This window comes from Acanthopagrus latus, chromosome 10 (genome assembly GCF_904848185.1).
Source record: "Acanthopagrus latus isolate v.2019 chromosome 10, fAcaLat1.1, whole genome shotgun sequence".
Lineage (NCBI taxonomy): Eukaryota > Metazoa > Chordata > Actinopteri > Spariformes > Sparidae > Acanthopagrus > Acanthopagrus latus.
Genome location: NC_051048.1, coordinates 20,440,246 through 20,459,760, shown reverse-complemented (window position 1 = coordinate 20,459,760; position 19,515 = coordinate 20,440,246). Strand labels below are relative to the sequence as shown.

General features: G+C 46.8%; 1 protein-coding gene across 3 annotated transcripts in view; it reads left to right on the top strand.

The window, feature by feature from the left end:
• Nucleotides 1–19,515, top strand: part of ppargc1a (peroxisome proliferator-activated receptor gamma, coactivator 1 alpha) — a 253,714-nt gene that overhangs the window by 231,101 nt on the left and 3,098 nt on the right. Inside the window, exons 3-12 of one of the 3 annotated variants that reach the window (XM_037112327.1) lie at nucleotides 2,744–2,938; nucleotides 3,913–4,038; nucleotides 5,186–6,542; nucleotides 7,442–7,487; nucleotides 7,701–7,774; nucleotides 11,573–12,797; nucleotides 14,992–15,084; nucleotides 16,065–16,185; nucleotides 18,077–18,198; nucleotides 18,496–18,647. In XM_037112327.1, coding sequence (XP_036968222.1) covers nucleotides 2,744–2,938; nucleotides 3,913–4,038; nucleotides 5,186–6,542; nucleotides 7,442–7,487; nucleotides 7,701–7,774; nucleotides 11,573–12,797; nucleotides 14,992–15,084; nucleotides 16,065–16,185; nucleotides 18,077–18,198; nucleotides 18,496–18,647 — 3,511 coding nt within the window. The remainder of the gene's footprint in view (nucleotides 1–2,743; nucleotides 2,939–3,912; nucleotides 4,039–5,185; nucleotides 6,543–7,441; nucleotides 7,488–7,700; nucleotides 7,775–11,572; nucleotides 12,798–14,991; nucleotides 15,085–16,064; nucleotides 16,186–18,076; nucleotides 18,199–18,495; nucleotides 18,648–19,515) is intronic. The other 2 variants (XM_037112329.1, XM_037112328.1) reach the window with 2 other exon arrangements.

Sequence of the window (19,515 nt, the reverse complement as noted above, 5' to 3'; positions counted from 1 at the left end):
TTTAGAATTGGAACGGGGTTAATATATTGTGATCCCACAATTAGCCCAGGATTGTTAAGATCTCTTTAATTCGGTGAGGTCCATTAAGCGGGATGGGCGAGAAAGTGCTCCCACTGAGACAGTTTTTCTCCTCTCTCTTTGTTCCTCCTGCCCTCTTTTCCTCTCAGCAGCTGCTGTAGTAATCAATATAAGTGGACATGTCCGTCAGCAGGTTGCCAGGTTATCCTGGCGTCACCCCCTTTGGGTGCCATAGCTCCTGACGTCCGCCCACACGGAGACTTTGTTTATAGATATACAAGGGGCAAGTGAGCCATTGGTGGTAGATTGACTTTGGTGCTGAGACTCTGCAAGGTGTGGTCCTTAAAGCTGGCATTGAAAAGCTCGCCCTCCTGGACAGGAGTATTAGATCATGCTCTCTCCAGGGTACAAATGATCACTGAGGTTTGCTCTTTACCCCAGATTCTCAAATCCCCACTTGGCCTATGAGTGCCTCCACTAGAGCTGCAGGAGCGGCTGCAGCTTGATCGTCACGACTCAGGGTTTTTACAAGTGTCTCTTTCAGAATATAAGAGTCCCTTCTAGGTTATCTTGGGGGATACAGTGTGCCTGTGGGAGTTTGCCAATTGGTGGAGGTTTTTGAAACAGGATTGAAATTTCTAAATTTGAGTCTGCCACAGCCTCAGAAATTCCCCAATCCTTTCCAAACCATGACATAATGAAGCTTTCACAGCCCTCTCAACTTTTAATCTAACTAGTGTCACAGAGCGGCGTAGACGGCAATTTCTACAGAATGTATAGGTCTGAACTTACTCAAGGAAGGTGGATAAAGCCCCACCTAAATACACCACTTCTCAGTTAGTTGGTGATGTTGGACCTAAACAGATGGCTGGCTCATTAAAGACTCATTTGTGATAATCTAAAATGATCCCCCTCTCAATTTGTCATGCGAGGGTGTATGTTTGGGCTAAGAAAAGGCTCTGGATTTATCAGCGGTTAATACCTACCCGCTTAGTGCTCAGGTAATAACTTGCGGTGCTGGAAAATGGTGAACATTTCAGTAGCGGAGGCTTCCAGCACGGTGGATTTGAAGCTCCTTGCAAGTAATTAAACAGCATGCCACCTCATACAGAGCAATTTCCTGCAAGGCATTTGCTTGCCAATGCGACATGGCCCCAGTCTACGTCGTGTTATCTCTGTGAAATATGTCCCCTTTATCATTTTTTAATAATGACTGAGTGCTCATGTTGTTCAGAGAAACTCTCCTCAATGAACATCAGATTAACGTTTTCCTCACTGTTAGCTAGCTAACTGAACGTCCAGGATATCTGTGTCATCTATAAATGAGAATTGGAGGAGAGGAAAGCATTAAAATGGCCGCTATCTCATTGGAAAATCCAAACCTGCTCCCAACGTGCCTTCCGTGGTGGGTGTGTAATTGTGTAAAATCAGTGGGGTACACAGAAACAAGTGGGTGGGTGAATTTTGTGCATGTGGGAATCTGAGTTTCCTGAGGTATGGTGCTGGTATCTAAGAGGTTGGTGGCCCCCCTTGGCATAATGATGGCCACACACCGTCGCCGAGCGATGATAATCCTGCCATGTGCATAAAGGGATTTGTTCTTGTTGGGCTGGCCACAGAACATCCCGGGGTGACGACGCTGTTTATCTTTCCGCTGTCTTAAAGTCCCCTGGGCTTTTATGGGCCTGGAACTTACAGTTCCTGTTGTCACTTGTCACTGCACAAAGGCACAGCCATGCAACACACCAACACACACACATGCACACACACCCCTTTCTCAAGCAAGCTGCATCCCTCTCTCTCTCTCTCTCTCTCTCTCTCTCTCTCTCTCTCTCTCTCTCTCTCTCTCTCTCTCTCTCTCTCTCTCTCTCAGTACGTATCAGTAGACAACTCTTGGCCTCTGTTTTTGTCTCCACATACATGCATAGTTATTACGTCTCGTGAATCTCCCATGTCGATACCTCACTTTTCTTTTCTCCTTCGCTATATATTCGTCCCTCCGTCTCTCAACGTCTCACACAGTTATAATCTCTACCATAAAACAGCCAGCTGCAGCAAGCTCACAACTCCTGGTACATCAAAGAGGAGCTGGGTGGCAACAACAAGCTTTATTTTTCACAAAATGTTGATGGTAACTTCCCGCCCGTTGTGCACATCAGCTGTCATGCCAACATTTTGAATATATCACATTTGTTTAGCATTAGCAGGCGGTAATTCGCCTTATCTTTGGATTGCTCGCAAACATCTTGTCGGCAAGCGGATCGTCTCTCAATTCCGTGGGGGCAGATTGAGGAGAGTCAACTCCCGCTCATTGTTTCCTTTACCCCCGCAAACCCCTCCATACCACGACGCACCCCGACCCCTTCCTGTCTTCCCTAGATAGTTGCTACTTGTCAGCCCTGGTAATGGGTTTCTTGGGGGAGATATTATTTTGGTCCAGTAAGCTGCGTGCTTAAAATATGAGTGACAGGCTTGACTCACTTGCACAGGGAGAGAATTTTGTTTTAAAAAAGGCTGCCAGAATAGAGCCAGCTCTGCTACTGCACAAAAAAAAAAAAAAAATCTTCCCACTCTATTAACAATGAAAGGGCTGCATGCAGCCACCCACCACCTTTACTTCTCTGCAAGAAAAAAAAAAGATGCAACTTCTCCTGACTAAAATGTCCTATTTTTTTCTGTCCCTCTGTTTTTCCATGTCTGTCTTCCCCCTTTTCCCCCTCCTAAGAAGATAGATGAAGAAAATGAGGCCAACTTGCTGGCAGTGCTTACAGAGACCCTGGACAGCATCCCGGTGGATGAGGACGGATTGCCTTCGTTTGAGGCCCTGGCAGATGGGGACGTGACCAATGCCAGTGACCGGAGCTGTCCCTCCTCCCCTGACGGCTCGCCACGCACCCCAGAGCCTGAGGAGCCTTCTCTGGTAAGACAGACAGCTCTCACTCCCATCATCACCACTGCAGGGTCTTAACATATGTCATTCCTTAGACATGACCTCCAACCCTGTTGCTTTTCTGCCAATCCATGGCAGACACCAGATAAGACTCTTTAACAACTCTGGGCACCCAAAGTGGCCGTTTGTGTGTTAGACTTCTGTATTTGGCAGCGACCGATCCGCAGTCTGCCACATTTGCCACAATGTGTTCACTGTATGTGTAGCGAGTGCAATCAGAGATGCAGATGCAGGGAGGAGGGAAGTAAATGGAATGGATCAGTGTGTTCGCTGCTCAGTGCTAATTACATAACAGTGCTATTGTGGTGGCAATTCAATGATACGAACACTGTGGTGGGGCCAGCTACGTTTGACACAGTGCCACAGGCCCTGAAATCAAGCCGGCACGTAATGAAAGTAAGGGAAAAAAGAAATCCATCTCATCTCGTCTTCTCTCAGTGGGTGTCAACTAATCCCCCTGTGCCCGAGTCATCTTTTTTGGCAAAAAGACAGGCCTCTCAATGAGAAGTCAGCTTACCTTTGTGCTGTTATTTTTGCACGTAACCATACCATCTGGGCTTTTCTCTAGCTTAAAGGCTTTGACCTAAAATGTTATGTTATGTTCAGTTATAGTCCATTTTATTCCATGCCGGTTCCTTCCAAATGACCTTTAGCCACATGCCCGAGACTGTTTATTCAATCACATTAGAGAAGCCTGGCTGTGTGTACACAGAAAACACCTGCACAGGAGGAAGAAGACTTGTCCTGTCACATGCTTAAAAAATCTCCAATCTGCTAAATATGCTCGTGATTTTATCTTTTCTGACTGCAGCATCGGTCTCTTTTGGCTTTACAGTTACAAAGCACAGGGTGTCTAATTGAAAGAAACAGTTAATTTGCACAACCCACACTCACTTCCCTCCTCCTTTTCCACTGTCCCCTGTTCGGTTTGGGTCCATTCGCAGCTGAAGAAGCTCCTTCTGGCACCCGCAAACTCCCAGCTCAGCTATAATCAATACACAGGTGGCAAGGCACAGAACCATGCAGCCAGCAGCAACCACCGGATCAGACCACCACCTGCCGTCGTCAAGGTAGGGACACACACACACACACACACACACACACACACACACACACACACACACACACAATACAAGCACTGCCTTGCTGCCTATTTCACTCCAGTTCGCACATTTTTTTGTTCGTGTTTGTTTATCTCTCTCACTCTGTTCGTGCTCTTCGTCTTGTTTCTCGCTTGCTCTCCCTCCCTCTCACACTTTTCTTGTTTTGGTGGCCGCCTTTAGAAGATGTTAGACTACTGCTCTAGTCTACTATCCCAGGGGGCCATCTCGTAATGAAAACAGGCTGATTGCTGTTGGGCTTTCCAGGCGAGGCATCGGCACCGTTGTCTCATTAGCTCCACCACTTATCCGCCTTGGTATGGTGCCTGTTGAAAAAAAAAAATAAAAAAATAGCGTCAGGCACTCTCGCGGCGAGATTGATGCCTTGAGATGACAAGATCAAAATATCTGTCTTGATGTTCTCATTAGATGATTCTCAAAAGGACTTTTTGAGGGGTGGGGTGGATTGAGATAAAATGTAGTCATTGTAAGTATGATACGTGTATGAGCCTGAATAGAATTGGAGTGTCAGTAATCTGTTCATGTGTAGTATGATATATACAGCTCATAGCACTTGATCATTTGCTCTTGTTTGAGGAAAATGTCTGAAATCTCTATTTGTCTTGCTTTCCCTAGAGCTTAAAATCCTCTGAATGTAAAAAGCATCTGAATGTGATCATATTGTATTGTAAACACACACACACACACACACACAGATCTGTGTGCGTTGTGCGTACTATGTTTGCACATGGAGTGCGTCAACCTTCCTCACAGATTCTATTTTCATACTGTGCCTTTGAGTCATCCATTTCTGGAGCACAGCGAATGAGGACTCCCGGAGGACATGGTGCGCGTACAGAGTAGCACGATGGCGCTAGGAGGGCCACGCAATTAAGATGATGGGCGGACCGCACTCCCAACATCGCCTCCTAGATAGTTCGGCAACTGCTGTGCTCAGGCTGTCTGAGTCTTTCGGTCTCCCTCTGTCTACTGTTATTTTTGTGCCCAATAAAGCCCATCTCCCACAACTGGATCAGCTTGACTAAACTAAAAACACCAAGCAAAACTTTTTATTCAAGCAAACACAATCATTTTCTCTCTGTCTCTCTCTCCACAGACGGAGAGCCCCTGGAATGGCAAAGCAAGAGGGGGCTCCAGCCAACAGAACCGCCCGGTGAGGCGGCCTTGCACTGAGCTGCTGAAATACCTAACAGCCACTGATGACATCCTGCTCCACACCAAAGCCAGTGAAGCCAAGAGCACCTGGGGGGGTGCCGGTAGCAGAGACAAGAGTGGCCTGGGTCTTGGCGCGTCTTCCTCCTCCTCTTCGCCGTCCTCGTCATCCACCTCCTCGTTCTCCTCCCTCTCTTCCACGTCTTCCTCTTCCTCAACCACCTCCAAGAAGAAGTCAGCTGTACCATCTCAACAGCAGCAGCAGCAGCAGCAGCAGCAGCAGCAGCAGCAGCAGCAGCAGCCGCCGCAGCAGCATCACCAGCGAGGTGAGAGCCGGGCTGCAGGCGAGTGTAGTGTGGCTGGTGTTGGGGCTGGGAAGTGGCAGCGTTGCAGTCACGATGACGGGTTTGAGGAGTCGGAGGGTGCCTCTATCCCTGTCGGCCACAGAACCTCCACCTGCGGCCATGCCCGCCCCAAACTGGAGCACGGGCCGCCCAGTGAAGAAGGAAGGCCGCCAGGCGATGTGGGCCGCCTGGCCGCCGCTAGGTTTATTAGGTATATGCATTCTTATTCCCTCCCTCCCCGAGAGGTGAGTCACAGCTGTGAGCATTGCCGAGAGGCTGCGGGCGCCACTCAGGCTAGTGAGGGCTTTGGCAGGCAAGGCCATAGTAATAGTAACGGTGCCAGCCGTGCACCACGTAGGCACATCACAGTGACTATTAGGAAAAGAGATGAGAAGCCGGGGCACCCCTTACTTAGCCAGCTGCTCACCTCCAAACAGAGGCCTGCTCAGTATCGAGCCCATTCACTCCCACCTAAGATCAGCCCTTTACCAAGCACTCTGAGCAAATCAGCAGGTAAGAGGTCTGAGAGCCCTGCCCAGGCTGTTTCAAAGGGGGAGGAGGAAGAGTTGGGAGGGACCACTGATTGTAAAACCCAGGCAGTAAGTGAGGTCGAAGAGCCTGACTCAGGGTCCCTGTTGTCACCTCTCGCCTTCGACCTAGAGAGCTGGGTTAGCCAGCCAGACTCAGGGCTAGACCTGGGCTTCGGACTAGAGCTGGGGTGGCTAAACCATGGGGAGGATGTTGACCATGATGATGATGATGGTGTTGATGATGATGATGATGATGACCATGTCACGGGCAGCCCTGCAGCGGTGCTCTCACAAGGCCCAGCAAGCCCACTCTTCCCAGATACTAGAAATGCAGAGCCCGCCCCTCCCTTCATCATACAAGGGCAAGGGCACCCACACAGGCAGGCACTCAGCGAGCACCCCGGCGACCAGGGCCACCTGTTGTTAGGTAATCATGACTGCATCCCCCCCACTGGCCTTATCTCTGCTCTCTTTTCTCCCTCTCCTGCTCTAACCACTTCCCAGTTTGACTTCACAACTAACACCTATTCTAATCCGAATCTAACAGTCATTCTGAGGGCATAAAAAACAATGACAAGCCTGCTAGCCAATGCTTTTTGCTAGTCCCAGAGGCATTCTTTTAAATTTTGAATAGAGTTTTTAAAAAAAGGAGGGGGTGGGAAAAGGGGCGAGCCTTGTCTTGCTACTGTACGCCTTGAATTCATAAAGTCGACCCTTGGACCATCTTTGGCTGATTGAGCTGAGTGTGCTGAATATGTACATTTAGACTCCGAACCCGGGCGTTGCTCTTTAGTGTTGTGCTACTAAAGCCACGTTCCCTTAGCTGGAGCACAAGTCGGCCAGAGCCTCGGGCAACTGCACAAGCTTCCTTGACTCTCCTTTCTTCCTTCTTTTTCTCCCCTCCTCTGCTGTTGGTGCATGCGACTATGACTTTATTGTCCAGGGAGGGGCTCACCCACTGTCATGTGTCTTGTTTGTGGCATCGTCTCGCTATGTCTTTATTCCATTTTCGATCTATTTGTTGTCTTGAGCGGGGTATGTCTGTGTCTAGACACCTGTGAAATACGCACCATCACTTCATCCTGCCTCACAGAGTGAACAGTCTATCCTAAGAGAATAAATTCTAAAAACGGGGTCAATCTAAAACAGATATGGTTTGCACTATAGCGTCCATTGAAAGACTTTAATGGGTGTTTTCTTTTAGTAATAATTGCATTAATGAGCCAATTTGAGATTAATTGTTGCAGAATGTGGACCTGTTCTCTTCTGCTCCTCTGAGTGTTATACCTAGATCAATAATTACCCATGCTCCTTTGTGTTCTGCAGCCAAACCAACCACCTTGCCACTTCCTTTGACCCCAGAGTCTCCAAAGTAAGTGTGAGAAGTTTTTCCACATTATTCCAGGCAGAAAGCAACAACAAACTACAGAAAAGAACAAACAAAGCCAAAGAAAATCATATAGACTAGAATCCAAAATTGAGGCATTTTTGTAACTCATTTCCATTTCTTAGATCACAAAAGCATTCAATAATCTTACTTTCACCTGAGGGGTAAAATCTTGCATTGTCTTTTTTTGTCTTGCAGTGACCACAAGGGATCACCGTTTGAGAACAAAACCATTGAACGCACATTAAGTGTGGAGATTGCTGGAACCCCAGGTAAGATCCCATTTCTGATTATTCAAAAGGCACGTTTGTTATCTTTTTAAAATCAAAGATTAGCCAGTGTAAATTTTCCCCTCCCTGTCGTAGCTAGTAACGGGTTAACTCTCGCTCCAACGTCTTGATCGTCCCATCACAGTTCAGAGTTCAAGGTGAAGGCATAGAAGAACATTTTTATGTGCCCGAGTATTGATTAGGCTTTCCAATCTCTTCAGGGTTTATTAGCACCCCCTCCCCTGTTACTGAAGAGTTAATATGCCTTTCCTCATCCTCTATCAGATCCTAATGCTCTCTGACTGACAGCTTACTTAGCCAGACATCATAGGAAAATTGAAATGGCGGTATTGTTGCTTTAATTGGTTTTGCAGTGTAATTCGGTTTTGCCCGTATGATCTGTGCCTTCCTTTCCTTTGGTCCCTAGACATGCAAGCAATTAGATCAGCTGACCTGTGTGTAATTTTCCAATGTTAAAGGTGTACTATGTAGTTTCGGGGAAGAAATTGTAATCAGGAGAGAAAGATGTGCATAGAGTGATTTAAACTAAATAAACTCTCTTCATTTTTTTCCCCCTCTGAGAACAGCTTGTTTTTTTCAGTAATGGAAAACATAAATATTTCTGAGTGTAAATATTAAAATCCTGAGTTTGAGTTTCATCTCAAAAACAACGAAATCCCCCTTAAGGCTTGCATGCAGAGGCCCATGTGTGGGGCCTTTTCAGCATCATTACTGACATCATCCTTTTGTGATACTGAGTCATAATTAACTACATCAGATGAAAGCTATAGGCAAAAGGTAATGAGAAGGCAAAAATGAAGAAGATGTCAGTGAAAGATGCAATATTACACTCTCTTTCTCTGTCTTCCTCTATGCAAATGATGTCAGTAATTACCCCCTTCTACCCCAGATTAATCATCTAAGGTCAATAAAAACAAAATGGCTGCCCTTTAGCCTCTCACAATGTGCTCTGGCCCCTTCAGGTATTCATTTACCAGCACGGGAAATGGTCCTCATGCATGCCTTCTACTGAGCTCTCATGGGGGATGGAAATCTGTGGCACATCAGACCACGAGAGGTCTCTCTCTGTCACCCTGACCTTGGTCGAAGTGCTATTTAACCCTTTTGTGTAGTTAAGCTCTCAGGGTCAAAGGGGATGCCTGTTGAGACCTAAAGAAGGGAAGAGCAGGGCTGCTTAAGCTCTGGGGCAATCGAGCACAGTTAATATTTCTTCCTGTTTTACTGCACGTGGGCGAGTCTATTGACCCGTGGCCAAATCTCTGCGTCCGTTCTGTTCCACCGCATTCATTTTGCAAGCGCAGGTCAAATAAAGCCCTTCACCTGACTTCACCGCAAAATTTAGGATTGAATATTAGTGGGGAAGTCATTAGTCCACGTTACTGAGCCCCTTCCCTGCTTTGGGGATTAGCTTTTGAGTCTCGTGCTGCATGAGACCGATGGATATAGATCCCAGTAAGTTGAGGTGAAAGCTTTTAGGTCTGGCGTTACATGTCCTCAGCAGATTTGGAGTTACATTCCACTACAGCAGAGATTATCACAGTGCTGCTGATAACCAGATGGAAGTTGTCCAGGTAGGCGGTTTGACCTGGCACGTTAAAGGCATGTCAGTAACTTTCCATGAATCGCTGCCAGTAACATATTATTTTATTGTCGTGAGTTGTAGTAGTAATGGTTACTCAGTTAACAGACACCTGTATATCTTGCACTGAGCCGCTGGACTGAATCAACTAATATAAATGAATAGCTAAAAGAACAACACCACAACAACAGTCGGCATTTTTACCTTGAATTTCTTCTGCAGTACTACTGAGTGCCATTTAATTCTAAAGAAAAGCAGCTACTGCGGCTGTTGGCTGCATGTTTTCAGGTAACAGTCAGAGCTACGATCGGCAGCGAGCCCCCCTGGGATCTGATTGTTCTGGCCTAATCTCTGCCAAGCTAATAGATTTACCCTGTGCTGCCGTGTTGTCTTTAATTACTGTATCTCATGACACTGGGGTGGTCTGTGTGTTGCTATTTGCATGGCTTACTGCCGGATCAACTCTTTAAGCACCGACTTGTTATTCGCTCTGAGGTCTCTGAAAAAAAAAAAAGATTATAAAACCCTCCGCTTTCTCTCCATCTCGCTCACTTGCTCAATCGTTTTCTCTCCGGTGGCCACATGATTGGTGTTTGTGTCTGCGGATCATCCATCACCAGCGAGTTTGACTGAGAGGCACATATTTATCTAATTCTGATTTATTTCACCCCCATCGCTAATGGCTCCTAGTTTATGACCCCACGCACACATTGTTTTGGACAGATGGCGTTTCATTGGTGGAAACAGAAGTTCCTCAGGCTTTGTATAGCAGCCACCCTCCCTCCCTCCGTTCTCCTTCTCATAGCTCATTTCATTGGCGTAATGCATATATGTGTTTATGTCTGCACTGCATCACTATCAGAACTGAGAGACGGAAGAGCGGAGGCTTGAAGTCCTACTTCCAGACACATCCAGATAATAAGTGGGATGATAAGATGGATCAGGCATTCCAAACACAGCAAGTGGTTTCATACACTTGCATATTTATGTATCAGACTCCCACACTCCCTTTGCCAAGCTGTCTTCCCTGTGCACACTCTAACACTGATACTAATAGGTGTCATTTGGTGCAATTCACCAGCAAGGGAAGAATGATGTGCATTATAAGAAAAGCAAAGAAGAGGGGAGAGCGTAGGTGTTTCAAAGTGCCTGAGTTTGACTCCAGTGAGAGACTGTTAGTGACAAGTGTGTGTGTGTGTGTGTGTGTGTGTGTGTGTGTGTGTGTGTGGGCACATTTGTTCTGCGCGAGACAGAAACAGGATAGGAGAGATGGAAAGTGAGAAATAGAGATTGATCCAGGGAAGATGGCAGACAGGAAGAGGGAGAAAAAAAGGCGGAGAATGCAAGACTAAAGGAGAGGAGGAAAGCGAGAATGAGAGTAATGGCGGCGGCTGTTTGTGTGAGTGCATTAACAATGCTATAAAGTGGGCTCATCTCAGGACTTCCCATATAACTGCCATCTGTCTGGTTGTAAATCTGTAGGAGGCGGGGGAGAGGATGGGGTTAGGGTGGGGGTGGTAGTTGGTGGGGGGGGCATAAGCAGTAGGGACATGCCATCTGAGAAGACTGACAACCCATTCGCCAAGTACTTCCTGTGCTTCCATGACATGGCAGACATCTCGCCCTGGCAACATTAAGAGCAGCGACATGTCCTCCTGCAGCAAAAAAAGAAAGATGGTGGTGGATAATCTTGAAACATGTGCACCATCGTGTCGTTTTTTTCCCTCTCAGACGGATAAAAAAAGGTCTTGGTTTTTATTCGGATGAATTGGCTGCTGTCCAGTGCAGACATTTACGTGAGGCAGGCAGAGATATGATACATGTACTTTAATTTTTTTCATCAGATGCATTACGTTTGTCCTCTACGGGGTTTGATGTTGTGTTTTTTTTCATGAAAAGGAATCCTTCCAAGGTCAGAGAGGAAGGGGGTGGCAAGTCATCCGTATTACAGCACCACCATATTAAGTTACACCAAGCATTACATTAATCTGTCAAGATTGCAATAAAATAGAGATCAGGATTAGGCCAAGTGAAAGTGAATATTTTAATCAGGCATGTATCTGTGTCCACTGTCCATAAACCGACCGGGGGTTTATAGATGAGTGAGGGGAGGAGGGAGAGGGGGATATTTGGGGAGGTTTGCATTATGATTCCATTTCAGTTTTATCACCCCCACCAACCTCTTGCTTCTCCCCCTGCAGGTCTGACACCACCTACCACGCCCCCACACAAAGCCAGTCAAGAGAATCCTTTCAAAGCATCGCTCAAAACCAAGTTGTCTTCATGTTCCTCCTCAGCCTTGGCATGCAAAAGAGCCAGGCTGGGCGAGTTGGGCCCCGGCGCTCTGGCCCCGGCCTCAGGTGCCTCAGGCGGGGGCCCCACAAGGAAGGGTCCCGAACAGACTGAGCTTTATGCCCAGCTGAGCAAAGCGTCCACCGCCCTCCCTTACTCCGTCACCCAACACACAGTGGGGGGTGGCCTTGAGGAGCATCGCGGCACTGGGAACAATAAGCGGGCGGCATCCCGTGGCTACAGTGACCATGACTATTGCCAGGCATCAGCCAGCACTAAGAAGGATGGCGGCACAGCCACTGTTACCATGACTACAGCAGCGGTGAAGGCTACCTCAGGTGCCACTGCTGCTTCCGTGCCTACTGCAGGCAAAGTGGAGGACAGGCATGTCGAATGTAAGGACTCAGCCATGCCACTGTCCTCTTCATCACCTTCATCTACTTGTTCTCCATTATCAGCTTCATCTGGTCCTCTGGCTAAGCAGCAGAATTTCACCTCTGTGGATGGAAAAGCAGCCTGGGTCCAGGAGTTGGGGAAGCAGACCCTTACTCAAACCACCCAGAACCCAGAGGCCACTACTGACGGGGACCAACATCATCTTTCTGCCACCAGCCGAAAGCTCCTCTGTGACAAGGAGATCAGAGAAGAACTCAATAAGCACTTTGGCCACCCCTTACATGCCCTTTACAGCCAGGGTGGCCAGGAGAAAGAACCAGGCAGCAAGGCAAACAAGGCTGCAGCCCCTAAGTCCCCTGTGGAGGAGGATGGCTACTACTCCCAGAGGCTGCCTGGCTCCAGCTACCTGCACCCAGGCTTCCTGCCCTTCCACGAAGAGCTCGAGCTGGATGAGGGCCGTGAGAGTCGCTTCCTCTACCCGTGGGAGGGCACCCCCCTGGACCTACTTTTTGACTGCCCCCCCTGCTCTCCCTCCTGTTCCCCACCATCCAGCTGTTCCCCTTCACGAGGCTCCATCTCCCCACCGTCCTCCCTCCTCCTTTCGCCCAGTAGGCCTTTCTGCTGGACCAGCAGCGGCTCCCGCTCCCGCTCTCGTTCCCACTCCGGCTCCCGCAGCTCCTCCTCGCACTACCGGAGGCGCTCTCTCTCCAGCTCACCTGACAGACGCCCCTCCTCCTGGTAAGTCATCTCTTTCTCCCACACACACACACACACACGCACACTCTTGGCTTACCCCGGTGTTGCTCCCCACCCATACAGTTTAAACAGAGCTTGGACCTGGCAGGGGATCTAGATGAGGTGTGTAAAACAGGCCTGATCAGACGTCAGACCCTGGTGTCACACAGGACTGGAGACTCTTAGCATGGGTTCTTGACATCCTGCTAGTTTTAGCCTTGCCTGGACCAAACTTACCAGACTGTTTATTCAGTTTCTGTAGCCACATTACTGATGATTATTTATCAAAAATCTCAGTGTAAATATTAAAGGTGAAGGTACTAAGAGGCATCCCTACAATATTTTCGCAATATAATTGCATTTATTAAGTGATTTTTAAGATATCTGAAATTGCAAAGATATATATCATTTCATGATAAAGCCCACAATTGTTGCGATATTATTTAAAGGTGCACTATGTAAACAAACTCAATAAACAAAATCACGCTGTTTTCATGACTGAAGAAACTGAATTTAAAAAATGATTTTAAAGGACAACACAATTTCATACTGTTTAACTTTGTTTATATGTGGCGGACCCTGCCACCTTTCTAGCTTCAAACAGTGTGACTTTATTTTCCTCTGAAAACATCTTTTTTGCTCAGTTATGGAAAAAATAACCTACATATCTGAGTTTGTATCATGACCTCATTAATATTGAAAGTATAAAAATTCTGAGTTCAAAGTTCTTCTGCAAATCTACTCAGTGCCCCTTTTAAAGTCCTGTCACCCAGCCCAGCAATCTAACCAAACTGTCTGCAGTTGTTTAACTAACTGAATTCTGCCTGTCAGAACAGGTGGCCCCTCAGTTCCAACGAACTGACAAGGGGGAGAAAAAGGGTTGGTTCAGTGATGCGATCTCCCTAAAACAACACACTGAACAAAAAAAAAGAAGAACCAGGACAGGAAACGTGCCAGAGGCACTGGACTTTTGAACAGTATGAGTTTTAATCTCTAGGCAGGGAGTTTCATTTGAGTGTCTTCCTCACGCTCACCCCCTTCCTCGGTCGCTCCCTCACAAGCTCCTGTTTTGTGTTTGATGCCGGGGCTATTGTTTTAAGCAGAAGCTGTTGTTTTTACTGAGTGGCAAACCCTCCTCTTTTACATCCCCAGAGATGAAAGCCAAATCCAGGCTGTGGGAATGTAGTCTCAAAAAGCCCTCTCAAAAGAGACGCGTATCATCATAGATCTGTGTGAGAACTACATTTCCCATGCTTCCCTTTGATCAGAGCCGAGGGGTTTTCTGTTGGCTTTTTTTTTCCCTTTTTGGTAGAAGAAGAGATCCAAAGACGAGATACTGAGGAGGATGTGAGGAAATTCAGTTTGTCAGTAGTAGTTCATTGAGTGGCTGGGACTCCACTGCAGTGACTCAGTTTGTTTGCCTGATTACTTAAAGGTCAGTTTACTCCACGGAGCCAATAGAATCACTTTATTCTGTTCGGGCCCTTGTTCTTCACTCTCCACCAACTTGCTCACAAATTATACAGTAATAGTCTCAAGGCATTCGATCAGAATCTGACACTGACAAGCTTTCTGAAAGCGGCAGGACAAGAAGCTCGTTATATTTTCATGCACGAAAAGATAAATAGCAGCAAGGAAATAAAAAATGTTTCAAGTTTCACAGAGTATGATCCTCGATGTTTCCAAACTGGCATTCCTTTGCTTCTCTGAGCTTCCCAAACTTCTCTCCCTCCATAATTCAAGCATTCCTTTTTCAGCAACATTTCAATAATTAAGCATCAGAAGCTTACAGTGTGCAGAGGTACAAGCTCCACTGTCAGGCCACCGGGGCATACAGTATCGACCATTTCCCTCATACAACATAGATAGCAGGTGCATGTATATGCTGGCTCAGGTGTGTATGAAGGTTCTGTTGAGAATTGTGCATACTTTCTGTGGTCAAGGGTTAAAGTAGGATGAGGCTGAGGGAATTCTTTTATCTGGAATTAACCCAGTTTCTAACATCTAAATGGGCCTGGTGAATATCAAAGAAGTTCATTTGGTTCCCCAAGAAGAAAAAAAAAGAAGAAAAGAGCTTTTAGAGGACAACAGTAACTTATAGGCATTAAGTGTTAGATGAGCAAGATTCTGAAGTGCTGCTAAAAAAATATTTTCATATTTCAACATTTCCTGTTTTTTTTTTTCTTTTTTCCCACAGGTCCCGTCACAGCACAGACCCAAGCACTTTTCGTTCCAGGACTCACAAGAGCCCCCACCCTCAGTCTCGATCTCCTCTCAGCCGCAGGCCAAGGTGATTTTTTTTAAAATGAATTATTTAACCTGCAATTTTGTATGTCATTAACCTTTGTTTAGTCGCATACTTCAGGTTGGGACACATGTTTATTCTTAGCAACTGCCTGGGAGAATTAAAAAGGCCTTTCAACTTTATGCACGGAAGGCTGGCTGAAATATAAAGTAGTGTAACTTTTTTTCCTGTCACCACTCAGACGAAGTTTGATCTCTCTGTGCTTCCCTTTCCACATCGAGATCGAAGCTTTTCCACGGTCCACACAGGGACCCCGTGACAAACATTCAGGGCGAATATGTTTAATTGATCATGTTTTATTGGACTAGTGACAAAAGAATCCCAAATCATACTGTGCACACTCATACTTCACTCATGGTTTGATGCTCCCAGCTGTATAATGACACTTTTTCAACTTGGTGCCTCTGTAGTTTTCCATAAGCCACTGCAGAGGGGACCGTTTCATATGCAGAGAAGTACTGACATAGTGCAGAAAGATAGAGGGGGAGGGAGGGAGGGAGGGAGACTGACTGACACCATCTCAGTGCTCCGAGCTGATTTGGCACCCACGGGCCTAATGACACCAGACAAGCCCGAGAGTCGCTCATCAGTCGAAAACTTAACGGACACGTCTTACGCCAGTCTGGGGTGGGGGGAGAAAGTTGCACTTTTCCTTCTTGATGAAGCCCTAACTAAGCAGAAAGTAATGACATGTGAAGTTGTGCTGACAGTTGCAGCTGCCTGGCTCCCCAACCGCGCCGCTCGCCGGCACTCCCGCGGGTCCATCCTGCGGGCTCCGTAATCATAGCGACGGCAAAGAGACGTCTTATTAACATGTCTCTTTCCTTTCCTTTGCAACCATCAGAGGTGAGAAAACAGTAGTCCTTGGCGACGACTGGGAGTTGTTCTTCACAGGCGTCAACAGGAAGGGTGAATTTAAAGGACGAGCCAGGACGCTGATGTCATACATATCCTTTCCTCCACAGGTATGACAGCTACGAGGAGTACCAGCACGAGAGGCTGAAGAGGGAGGAGTACCGCCGGGACTACGAGAAGCGGGAGTTTGAGAGGGCCGAGCAGAGAGAGAGGCAAAAGCAAAAAGCAATAGTGAGTCGACTGACAAAAAAATGCCATCTAATTTCCTCTTCTTCTTTCAATGCTTGACTTTACTCCTGCTGACGCTGATAAGAGAACATATGCAATCACTGTTGTGGCACATGTACAAATCCTGCAAACACGCAGAAACCTCCCACAGACACACTCACATTACTGAGGATGAGACAGCCTGCAGCCTAGTGTGCCATGTGCCACAGTGTCTCCCCACTGAAAGAATACATACAAAGTGAGTTCCTGAATGATTCAGGCGACAGGCCCTTCCTCTTTATCTCCGGGTTGTGTATTTTTAACGTCTCTGTCGTCTGGAAACACTGTCGCCTCTTATTAATCACACCATGGGGGTAAAATGCAAAAATAGTGGAAAACGGCAACTAGGAGAGCAAGATGGCGGAAAGGGCAAAAAAGGAAACGGACACTGATTCTCTTGAGCTCTTTTCCTTTTTCTGTATCCGTTTCAAAATTCCGCCTGATGCAGTGAATATCACATGTCTGCCATATCTCCGCTCTCCATGTCTCAGTGTGAAATTACTCAGGTTTCCAGCGGGGTAACGCTACTACCACCCGTTGATAAAGCAGCACATTAAGTGATGCAGGAATGCAAACCTGGCTTGGCACGCATACATTTTCAGAGATGGAGAGACAAACAATTACGAGCAGTGCAGCTCGAGCTGTCAAACAAGGTTTGGGAGGCCAGGGACGTGAGAGTGTCTCCTTCTGTCTGCCTGTATGTGTGTCTGTCTCTCACTCTCTGTTTTTGCCTCATTCTTTCTCACTCACTCACACACACACACACACACACACACACACACACAGGCAGCCCTCCGGGTGCCATCAAGAAAAGGCCGGCTATTTATCAGTTGTCAGCAACTAAAGTCCTAATTCAGCAAATACTTTTTTTGTCTCTAACAATATGTGAGCATTAAAAGGAGTGGACAAAGCATAAAAAACAGTCATCTGTAGTTAATTTGTAATTATTATTTCTTTCAGCTACTTTATATAAGTCTAACGGGGCAAAGGTAAACTTTAAGTTTAGTGCCCGGCCACTGATTTACATACATGTCCCCATACCCTCCAGACAGCACTCAACATTTGAACAGGCCTCAGCGGACTTGGCCCAGTAATGGCAAGTAAATGAATGAATAAATAAATAATACAAGTGATACTCTGTAGCCCCGGGCTTGTGCTGTATTATATGATTAGCAGATGCAATTAAATTACTCAAAAGCTGTAATTGCAGCCTGGTGCAGTATGTTCCTAAATTATTCCACTATGACCCCCGCGTCCTCTGAGGTTCAAGGAAATCCATGTTTTTCTGCCCTGTGGCTCACCTCTTAATGCTCCCTCTCTCTTGGCAATGAATACACTTACAATATTAACAGACCTCTCATTTAGCAGCCATGCTTAGTTTGCTGTGTACTGAGAATTTGACTCCCATGTTGGGAAAGAAACAGGCGTGTTTTTTTTTTTGTTTTTTTTTTTCTGATCCATGGCTGAGTCACCCCTCGCAGCTTTATTTTTAGAAAAGAAGAAGCAGCCCCAAACTTAAGACATGGCATCATTTGATAAAAATCACTCTGCCTCTGGTTGATGAGTTGCAGAGAGAAAAAGGAATTGTAGTGCCAAGGAAGACTGAGGGCACTCTATCTGCAACTCTATCAGATAACGGGGAAGCAAGGCGAACCAATCACAGAGGAACACAACAGGCAGGCAGGCGAGAGGGACAAAAAGAAACCGGGGCTTAAAGTCAGCTGCAGTATCCACAGGAGTGATCAAGACCAATTCATTAGGGCTCTGTGAAGAGAGAGGGAGGGAGGGGAAAAGGAAAAACATACCCCCCCTTTTAATCTCCTTCCTTCGCTCTGTCTTTCCTCTTAACGAGCAGGAGGAGAGACGGGTGGTGTACGTGGGGCGACTGAGGTCCGACTGCACCCGGACAGAGTTGAAGCGCCGCTTTGAAGTCTTTGGCGAAATTGAAGAATGTGCAGTGAACTTGAGGGACGATGGGTAAGGCCTCAGGACTTTCTGTGCATGTGTCTAATATTAGTGTAGCAGCACTGCTGTAACTGTTGATCTTAAAGCAAAGGCAAGTCTTGAAGGTCTTAGACAAAGACAGAGCTTTTTGCAGTCTCAGAGTGTCTCCCAATCCATCTAGTTGTGGGCCTACAGAGCCCCAAAGATACACTTTTATTGATTCTCTTTTGCATATAAATAGCGTGATCGTCATCTAAGACAAGGCCCCATGTTCAGTTATTATTGCCCCCACAGCTCCACTCTGACGTATCATTTTCTATTCTTGACCAGGGACAATTTTGGCTTCATCACATACCGCTACACTTGCGACGCCTTCACCGCCCTTGAGAACGGACACACCTTACGCAGGTCAAACGAGCCTCAGTTCGAGCTGTGCTTTGGCGGGCAAAAGCAGTTCTGCAAATCACATTACACAGACTTGGGTAAGTGCAGCTTTGTTCTCTCCATCAGCCCCCTGCAGTCATGCAGTATATTTGTGTAGCTGCGAGGTCTGTCAAAAAAAAGAGGAAAAAAACGGGGGGGAGGGTGATCAGACAGAAAAAGTGATGTTTCCAGATCAAAAGAGAGCCATCGCCGTGCTTGTAGGCATTGATGTCCACCAGGCATTTGTGGCTCAATAGGGCAAAGAGAGTTCAGAGGTCAGCCTGTGAACGTACAACAAGAATAAGGCTCCATTTCCCTCCTGCTAGCAGCTGTAGCATCTTAAAGAAAACGAGGCGCACTCACTCATTACTCACGTGGATGCTTGTTTCTACTTTGTCGAAAATGAAACGCTAGACAAGATAGCACTTAAAAGCAGCTGTGCAGCTGCTGTGTACAAGATGAGTTTTCATCCGCCGCTGGATATGTGTTTGCGTGGGTGTGGGAATCACTTTTAAGAGCATGGAGAAGAGGAGAGATGAAATTACAAGGGAGAAGAAAGGGAAAAAAAATAGGAAGAGGTGAGGAAGAGGAAGGTGGGAGCAAGGTGAAGCAACCCCTCCTCCCTCTAGAGCCAGGTTCCATCTGTTGCCAGCTGTTGTTGGCACTGAGAGGAGGTAGAGTTTTGATGTGGCACATAGAGGCCGGTCATTTACATAAGAGGGAGGCTCCACAGTGGGAGCGTACCTACTTATGCCTACTTATTCGTACTCGGCACCGTTGTTGGGAGTCAGGGGGTTGTTGCTATAGCAGAATTCATCTAACGTAAGTGATTCCTCAGAGCAAACATGCATGTGTGAAGCTGATGTAAGTACATGGCTTCTACATTGATCAGAGGCATAAATCTCAGACAGGATTGTGTACTCACAC